This window comes from Triplophysa rosa, linkage group LG19 (assembly GCF_024868665.1).
Source record: "Triplophysa rosa linkage group LG19, Trosa_1v2, whole genome shotgun sequence".
In the NCBI taxonomy this organism is placed as follows: Eukaryota; Metazoa; Chordata; class Actinopteri; order Cypriniformes; family Nemacheilidae; genus Triplophysa; species Triplophysa rosa.
In genome coordinates this window covers 21,421,563-21,431,562 of record NC_079908.1, presented here as the reverse complement: position 1 = coordinate 21,431,562, position 10,000 = coordinate 21,421,563, and the positions used below count along the sequence as shown (strand labels likewise).

The 10,000-nt window shown below is 42.8% G+C and overlaps 1 protein-coding gene across 1 annotated transcript in view; it reads right to left on the bottom strand.

Moving 5' to 3' along the window:
- Window positions 1-10,000, bottom strand: part of LOC130569889 (myosin-10-like) — a 31,399-nt gene that overhangs the window by 9,309 nt on the left and 12,090 nt on the right. The window contains exons 2-5 of the mRNA XM_057359786.1: window positions 8,837-8,904; window positions 5,516-5,665; window positions 1,794-2,252; window positions 1,177-1,404 (exon numbers count right to left, since the gene is read on the bottom strand). Of these exons, the coding sequence (XP_057215769.1) occupies window positions 1,177-1,404; window positions 1,794-2,252; window positions 5,516-5,548 (720 nt within the window). The 5' untranslated portion in view covers window positions 5,549-5,665; window positions 8,837-8,904. The remainder of the gene's footprint in view (window positions 1-1,176; window positions 1,405-1,793; window positions 2,253-5,515; window positions 5,666-8,836; window positions 8,905-10,000) is intronic.

The following is a 10,000-nucleotide window of genomic DNA, read 5'->3' as shown; positions in this document are numbered from 1 at the left end:
GTCACAGTATTCATAAACTTGCGAAGCAACAGCGAAGCACACACGTTTTCCATATATAACAGTAAAATATGACACGTAAAACATAAGATCAGAAATACAAACACACAGGGACAGCAGGTGGCGGTATGTCCTCTTGACACAAGCCAGCCTGCCAGCCATAAAAGAAGAACGCGTTCAGTATTAGACGTCTGTTCAAGGTGAGCGTGCATTAAATCATAGCTTTAAACTACCGCCTTTGAGACATTTAAGACTATTTAAGACATCAGCATCCACCATAATCGTATACTTTATACATTATGAGAATAATATACTGATGAACACTATAATAATGCTTGCGGTTTGGTTATTTATTCTGTATTAGAGCACACGTGAATATTAGCCCCCGTCAGCTAATGACCGAGGGAGAGAAGACAATAACGTTAGGCTACTGATGTGGATAAATCAACATCAGAAAGTCAAAATCTGGATAAAATGCATTGTATAACGGCTAAAACATCGTGTATATGATAAATTCGAAATGATTTTGGTTATTAATATGCATGTTTGTGTTGTTTCTGACAAACAACATTAAAATGTAGGAAAATACACCAAATAGCGTCTTTATTTTCTTTCTTTCTTCTTTTAGGGACTTTACGTTATGTTTTATTATGTGTGACCGGCAGTCAACCGAGAGGGAGCTGCCGGCATTTTACTTTCGTTTTGTTGTTTGTTTATTTTATTAAAGTTTTGTTGTTCAACGTTCGCCGGTTCCCTCCTCCTTCTTCCTGGCTGTGAACATTGTTACACACATATATATATATATATAGCATTATATTTACTGAAGAACTGATTAGTGTGTCTGATTAGTTAGTTTGGCTGCCTAGCTGTGCGTCAACCAGTTTACGTCATGGAAAAAGAACATGGCGGCCTCCTTAGGTTAAAATGAGTATTACATTTAGGGGTTTTTTTAAGAACTGAAAATATTTGATGTGTTTCTAACGACAAATGCTAGTAGTGTAAGGCTATTACAACGCATTAAGCCAAACATCTCTCTATACACCGGGTTCCCTTTAAAGACTACTAGAGTTTATCTCATGTCATTTTTTCTATCTTGGCAATTCGGACACAGAAGGGACTCGCTTCACATTCGACCTGAATTTGGTTGAACACGTACAGTAACGGGAGAGACTCACTCACTCTGTCTGACATACTGTCCCAGTCTCGTGATGACAGCGAGTCCATGGAGCCGCGGATGGTGGGATTGATTTTCAGCAGGTTACTAGCTGGAGCGCCTTCGCCTCCCACCGAACCGTTGGCAGCGCTGGTACCGTTGGACCCGAGGAACAGCTCATACTTGGGGTTCGGGCGGATTTTGGGGGTGGCTGGTTCTACCTCTGACCTCTTATCACCGTTGTAGTTAGAATGCTGAGAACGAAACAAGAAGTGTTTGAGTCGGACGCAATATCAACACCAGCGTCACAACTCAAACACAAAGACGCACCGGAAGGTAAAGTCCTGTAGAGTTCACACACAACACACGCACACACACATTTGAAAAGAACGAATCAAGAGCGCTCATGCATGGACAAAACGCTATGGTTTTGCAGTCAAACATCAAGACGATTGTTAGTGCTGAAGGTGATTGATCAAGCGTGCTGGAAATCACACGAGTGTCATTGGCTGATTGGTGCCAACTTCATGCATGGGGCTCTTGACGTGTCATGCGTCACATGGCAGACGTGCAGCTGACGTGGACATTCACAGTGAATCAACACGCTGACGGTCGGTCTGGTCCAGAACCAGTGTGGACTTACCGGACCAGAAACCACCACGACCGGTCTGTCTGCAGAGTGCTGGGGTTCGTCCTCTGGCGTCTTCTCATCTTTGGCGTGTTTGGATTTGTCGTCTGGGCTGTTCATTTTGGAGTAATCCTGATCTTGCATTCTGGATTCTTCTCCGTCCTGGTTTCTCTTGCGGTCTTCGCTTTTCACGGTCTCTCTGCTCCTCGTGCCCTCCTTCTGCTCTTGACCTTTGACCCCCGACCCACTGGGCGCGTTCTGCCCTTCACCGCTGGAACCCGAGAACTTGTAGATGAGGTCTTTCACGCTTCCTGATCGCGTTAGATTGGATCCCGTGATCTGTGCCGCCTTCTTATTGGCCGTCCATTTTCTGTCCTCGTTCTCCATTGCGACACTCATTCTTGCGCCCGTGTGTCCGTTGGAAGTGCCCGTGTTGCGCTCTGAGATACGCGCTGTATGTTTGATGTCTGCTCCCTAGAAACACATCACCGGGTTTTAAAACACACACGGAGTTCTGACTGCATGGTGACCGTTAGCTATACTTCTGTTGAGAAATAAACTCGTCTGCGTTGTGAAATCATTTCAATTCTAAGCAAGACGGAAAACACCCATCTGACGGACACATTACAGCCCAACAACACATCAGCACTGCTGTGAGCAAACATCAAATAACAATTTACGAGACATATAAAATCCACCAAAAATCCCACGTCATTCAGGAACAACAGGCATATTATTCCACAAATGATTTGAGAAAAACTAAACCTAGTTCTTGTGCAGACATGCAGAAGATGTCAATGATTAAACTTCATTCACAGAGTTCAGGAGTCACGCATCACGGTCTCCATCATCACATGACATCAGCATCACCTCAGTCAGGGACACGACAACATGTCATTACCATCACCCCAGTGCTGTCAATCATGAGGTGTCGCGCTTTGATGAACTCACGGTCTGTCAGATAAAGACAATATCAGGTGACCTCGCACACACACGTATATGGACAATGATTTTAAAACTACAATCTTCAATAGACCCGTGTGTGTGTGTTTCAGTGTGTGTATGTGTGCGCGTGCGTGCGTGCGTGTGTGTGTGTGTGCGTGTATGTGTGCGTGTGCGTGCGTATGTGTGTGTTTGTGTGCGTGCGTACGCGTGTTTGTGTGTGTGTGCGGGGATAGTCAACCAAAGCGTGTGTGTGTTTGTATGTTTGTGTGCGTGCGTGCGTGTGTGTGCGTGTTTGTGTGTATGTTTGTGTGCGTACGTGTGTGTGTGTGCGTATGCGTGTGTGCGTGCGTGCGTGCATATGCGTGTGTATGTTTGTGTGTGCGTGCGTATGTTTGTATGTACTGTGTGCGCGCATGTGGAAAGTCAATGCGAGTCAATGTGGACAAATGCAATTGCATTATAACGTGATGTTCCTGTGAGCTCAGAGGCATCAGAGACCATGAAACACTATGATAGAAGCTCAGATACTCATTGACGTCTCCTTTACAATCCAATCTTAAACTATCTGTAAACATGTCCACCACATTCACAACACAAGCCTGAAATATTTCAGAATAATAAAGTGTCATGATGTTAATGAGGGTCCGCTGGGGGTTTAAGGTTTAATCCAGGGACTCCTCTCCTGGGACGCTGCACAGATCTCTGGGTAACAGGGCGGGCGGCTCCTCGGGTCACTTACAGCATTTAAGCTTTCTAAAGGGATAATCGCTTAATCTAGAATTTAACGTGATTAATTTTCATCAAATACAATTTCATTCTGCCGAGCGCCCCGCGAGACCGTCGCTGCGTCTGTGTTTCAGAGCAGTAAATTGAAATAAAGTAACCCGTGACAGGCTGCTTGTGATGAACGTGACAGACATGATTAACGTTATGAAGATGCAACACATTTACTGAAATAAACTCTCGAAGCTTTTCTTCGACATCACATCATCACAGTCACCATCGCTGTAGCAACAGCAGGTCACACCCTGACAAAGGTATTTGGAGGCGGGATTAGTATGTAAATGAGGTCAGGACAGGGGGCGTGAGAGCAGAGCGGACCCGCACCAGACGGTGGAGAGGTACTATCTGTTCGACATGCCTCTGGTTCCATCGCCCCGGGGCGAGAGACATTCCCTCAGGGAGAGAGAGAGAGAGCGTTACCTTACATCTGTCTCCCTCACACACCATCAACATCATCACTGAAATATTAGATTACTATAAAAAATACTCTATTACAGTAATGAGAATCTAATGAGATTAACCACAGAGAAGAATGAGAGGAAATACAACTAAATAAACAACTAAAATGAGCAGATATATTTACAGAGAATGTGGTGTACCAAGTATTTTTGTTGTCACAATGCAACAAAATGTAAAAATAAACTTCATTTTCTATAAGTCAATGTGTGTATGGGAACGAGTGCTGCACTGTGTGTGTGTGTGTGTGTAGTGTGTGTGTGTGCGTGTGTAGTGTGCGTATGTGTGTGTGTGTGTGTGTGCGTGCGTGCGTGTGTGTGTGTAGTGTGTGTGTGCGCGTGTGCGTGTGTAGTGTGCGTGTGTGTGTGTGTCCAGGGGCCTCATAGTAACATATGGTGGTGAATTCAGGATGTGCCCTGACCCAGTTTACTGCAATCCTGTGCCGAGAATCACGCTTTGTGTGTGTGTTTGTGTAAATGTGTATCTTTATATTTTTATGTGGTTTTTTGTGTGTCTGTGTACTGTCACAGTACATGTGTATTTGTGTGTGTGTGTGTGTGCGTACAGCATGTGTGTGTTTCTTTATATTTTTGTGTGTCTGTGTACAGTCCATGTGTATTTTTGTATTTGTGTGTGTGTGTCTATTGTAACTGTGTATTTGTATCTGTGTGTGTGTGTGCGTGTGTGTATATACAATACATGAGAATCTTTGTATTTGTGTGTACATGCGTGTGTGTTGTAAGTGTGTATTTGTGTGTACATGCGTGTGTGTTGTAAGTGTGTATTTGTGTGTACATGCGTGTGTGTTGTAAGTGTGTATTTGTGTGTACATGCGTGTGTGTTGTAAGTGTGTATTTGTGTGTACATGCGTGTGTGTTGTAAGTGTGTATTTGTGTGTACATGCGTGTGTGTTGTAAGTGTGTATTTGTGTGTACATGTGTGTGTGTTGTAAGTGATTTCACAATATTAAAGTGTTGTATGAATAGAATCATGTTTAATTGAAGGTCAGAAAGTGGTGAACACACGTGCGCAGTAAAAGATCAGTGCTGGTCACAGTGATGTCAGACCCTTTAACATTATCAGCATTATTCATTCATCGCACGGATGTTTCTCAAACATCATTTTCATCTAACATCAAAACTAACACGAAGAATGTGTGTGAGAGTCAAATCACAGAATCAGAGCCGAGCACACGGTAAAGGAGCAAGAAAGAGTTCTGACAGAAGAGGAGAGAGTCACAAGACTGCCAGGTGAGCAGACAGATGTTCCATAAGCAGCAGATTTCTCTATAACATCATCAACATCTGGACCACGTTAAAGAAATACACACACACACACACACACACACACACACACACACACACACACACACACACACACACACTAATCAAATAGAAAACTAGATAAATGTATTGATTAAAAATATGCTTTAACAGTGTATAAATGAGACAGATGTGTACTTCATGGTGTTCAAACATCATGGCAAGTTTGATTACTCTAGTATTACATTTTATTAGTTAAATACGCGAATATGAATATTGTGTCGTCGTTACCATTCTGTTCTCCTGCTCGGTCATTCCTGGCATCCCGTTTGTCAGTCCGTCAGTGGCTCGGTTGGTCTTTCCCGTCTGTGTTTCTCTTTCACGAGAGAGAGACTTTACCCACAATGCACGTCTGCACCTCACACCTGCTCTTTAACAGCCCTAAAACACAAAGAGATGCATCTCAATGTATTATGTTTAAAGATCATTCACATGTTTCACAGCTTTATTTACGATGAAGCTGATTGAAGCACATCCCTCACAGTCTCGCCGTCCACATTAAGAGTGTTACATGTAAAAATGTGTCCAGAATGAAAGCTTAAACTCACTTTACACACATGACGTCTGTGCTGATAAAGAAAGATGAAGTGTGTGATTGTTACACTAGAGGGCGCTGTGTCTGCACACATAAACACTGTCAAGTGTGCACTAAGAAGTGGAAGATGAACGTTAACATGTGATTCATGTCTGTTATCTGTGTATTGTTATATATTGTGTGTATAGTTTATCACTGCACTGATCAATCAGCTTATGTTTGATAATATCAACATTTATATAGATCAACTGAAGTAATAAATACTGTCATTACTATAGTAAACTGTAGTGCGTTATAGTCATGACTACACTGTGGTAATGTATACTGTAGTCAACCCCATCAAACCATCAAACTGAAGACATGTTAGATGCAGAAGAATGTGTATGTTTGGCAGTAGAATCTCACATCTGATGTTTGTGATTGAAATCTCACATGAGTCCAGATCAGAGGTCTGTCATGTATAATCTGTAATCCCACATCCGATCCTTTCAGCTCAGTCTCCTATTTGGGTGATAATCTGACTGAATGTAATGAAGCGTATGTCTGTCAGGGTGTTCTGGGTGACTGCGAGGCCATTCACAGTAAATGCAATTCATAGTAAGTTTAATTCTTTCATAAAGGTAAAAGTGTCGTATCAAACAGCAGGAGTTTCTCTCTGTCTGAGCGACAGATGAGAGCAGATAATGAGACGAGAGCGAGTTTTAGTGAAGCAGATGTGAGCCGACGGGTTCTGTCCAATCACACCCATGTTCATTTATGAGGTGAGATGTGCCCATCGCTTCTTTCCGGAGACACAAACAAACAGACGTCGGTCAACTTTACTGTCGGTCTTTTAAGATTGAATATTAACTTTACTATTGCTTCGCCGACACACTCGAGTCGGATCTGAAATATAGAACAGGTTCATTTTGAATTTGAGGTTATGCAACAGATGATTTTAGACTATAACGACAAACCCAAAGATCATCACAAAAGATAGAAAAAACCTGGCAGACGAGAAGCTCTAAAACAACAGCACATTTACTGGAAGACACACCCCGACACATGAAGATGTGCTACAACATGAGGACCACACAACACACGCTCACTCAAAAATACACACACAAACATGAACACACACACACACACACACAAACACACACACACACACACACACACACACACACACACACACACGCATTGCACACACACGCACTCAAAAACACACAAACTCAAACACACACACATGTTTGCGCAGCTATCTTTATGAGGACATACATTGATGCAATGCAGTCTCTAGCCCGTTACCCTAACCATCAGAACTACATACCTGACCCTAAACCTGATTATAACCTAAACCCTAAAACCAAGTCTTCACCCTCAAACAGCCCTTTAAAGGGGTCTCTGGAAGTGAATGTGCTCATTTTACTCTCCTTGTCCTCACACCGCTGGTCTACAACTCAAACCGGTCCTCACAAATATAGATGTACAAGTACACACACACACACACACACGCACGCACGCACGCACGCACACGACGCACACGACACGCACAGACACACACACACTACGCACACACACACACACACACACATGTCTGGTTTACTATCCCCGTGGGGACAGTCCATAGGCGTAATGTTTTTATACTGTACAAACTGTATATTCTATCCCCTATCCCTAACCCTATCCCTAAACCTAAAGATCATAGAACACTTTTTGCATTTTTAGATTTGTAAAAAATATTGTTCTGTACAATTTATAAGCTTTTGTGCCCATGAGGACCTCAATTTTGGTCCCCACGGTGACACGAGTCCCCATGTGTTGGTGTGTGTTCAGGTTTAGGTCCCCACCGGGATATACAAACATGAACACACACACACACACACACACACACACAGTGATGCACTGAAGTTCCCAGCATGCATTGCTGCAGTGTGTCTGTTTAAACACACATTCTGTTTTATTTTGTGGTGAGGGCGGGAATATCACAGATAACCAGCTCGACCTGCCCAACCAACATTATTTACTATCAGGCACACCATCCTCCACCTGTCTGTCTGTCTGTCTCACCCTGTCTGTCTCTGTCTGTCTGTCTGTCTCTCTGGTTAAAGACAATAATCTCTGTCTTCAGTAGCTGTTTTAACTTTGTGAACATGAGTCACATTTACATATGAACCCATTTTTCTTTCTTATGTTGATGACATCCGGTTTTTGGTCTCCATGAGGGAAACGCTTATAAATCAATTTAAATGGCTGAAAAACATTGAACATGCAGAAAAATGCAGAAAGGTTTGCGTGATGGTTTGGTTTAGAGGTTACAGGAAACAATATACAGTTTGAACGTTCTAAAAATGATCATGTCATAAAATTATCAAAGTGTGTGTGCACGTGCATGTGCGACTGTGTGTGTATGTCTGTGTGTGTGTGTGTGTGTGTGTGGGAAGGGTAAACCCTACGGTATGGGGACAAAATGTCCCCACAAAGATGGCAATATCCAAAACCCTTGTCCTTGTGGGGACATGTTTTGGTCCCCATGAGGAAACAAGCTTATAAATCATACAGAATGAACTTTTGTGAAAATGTAAAAGAGCAGACAGTTGTGTGTGATTGTTAGGGTTAGGGGGAGGGAATATGAGATACAGTTTGTACAGTATAAACACCATTGTGTCTATGGAATGTCCCCATAAAACATGGAAACCCAACACGTGTGTGTGTGTGTGTGTGTGTGTTAAGTGTGTGTGTGTGTGTGTGTGTGTGTGTGTGTGTGTGTTAAGTGTGTCATTTCTGAAACTCTACAGTTACCACACAAAACTGATTCACCAAAACAAAAACAACAACACCTGTGTGACCGCGTGCATGTTTGTGTGTGTGTGTGTCTGCAGAGGTGCATGTGAACACATGGCTCAACTGCAATTCCTAAAAACTATTAGTCATCAGCAAACATCACTCACCACGTGATCATTTCACTTACATTTATATAGTCATGAACCTGATTCACATACTCCATTATTTATTAACGTGTGTATGTGTGAACTTACTGTTGATTTATAGTTTCTCTTTCTGTCCCGAGGTGTTCAGCCTGATGTTCCTCAGCTTCAGCAACACACTGTTATAAAACACAAACACTCATTTCATGATGAACTGTGCACTGAATCACACACTGTATACACACCACATCTCATTTCTGCATGAGTGATGCGTTGAACTGAAAAATACATTTTAGATTTTGGTGAGTTTTTGCTTTAATGACATGAAAAGACCGACAGACAGACAGACACCCGTTCATGTGTTTCTACTGTATGTTGAGTGAATCATGAAGTTCTGAACTACCGGCAGTGAATCTTCACATAAACTCACGGTGTGTTCTGAGATTGGACAGAAATAATGTGACTAATGGACTGAGATGGGAGATTTTCAGTCCCAGATGGGACGGTGTGATGGAGGACATTTGCTCCTACAAATCCCAACACATTTCACCTGCAAGTACAGACTCATGCAAGCATGCGCTAACGACACTTTAGATATTGCACCTGTACTGGTTTTATTCATTTTGAGCCTGAAGACTGAAGACGAACAGATGAGAGGCCCGGCCGCCATTGTTCACACACAAACTCACCAACAATGATTCATCATTCATCATTAAATTCTGCTGGAACAACGTGAACATGCCAAAACATTTCTGCTGCTGTAGCAGACGCTCACACACACGGATGGACAGATAGACCGAGAGATGTCTATGAGTGTGACGCACACACCAGAAGCTTTAAAATCCCCGAGACTTAAGATGAGATATCTGACATCACAGCCCAAAGCATGTTGTGAAACTAAACTACACAACACACTGTCTCTGCCCATTTAACACACACACACACACACACACACGCACGCACGCACACACTATAAGAAACAAGGAAACAAGGAAAAAAAATGACTAAATCTTATAAAATCACTAAATATAAGAGAATCAAACTTACACGCACGCACACACACAGCGAGAGCTGCAGACGTCTGGAAACGTCTTGTTCTCTGTTAACAACAGTGTTTAAGTCTGTTGCTGTGTGACCCCCCCAGAGCTCAACCCATGTCTCTGTGTGTGTGTGTGTGTGTGTGTGTGTGTGTGTGTGTGTGTGTGTGTGTGTGTGAGAGAGAGAGAGAGAGAGAGAGAGAGAGAGAGAGAGAGAGAGAGAGAGAGAGAGAGAGAG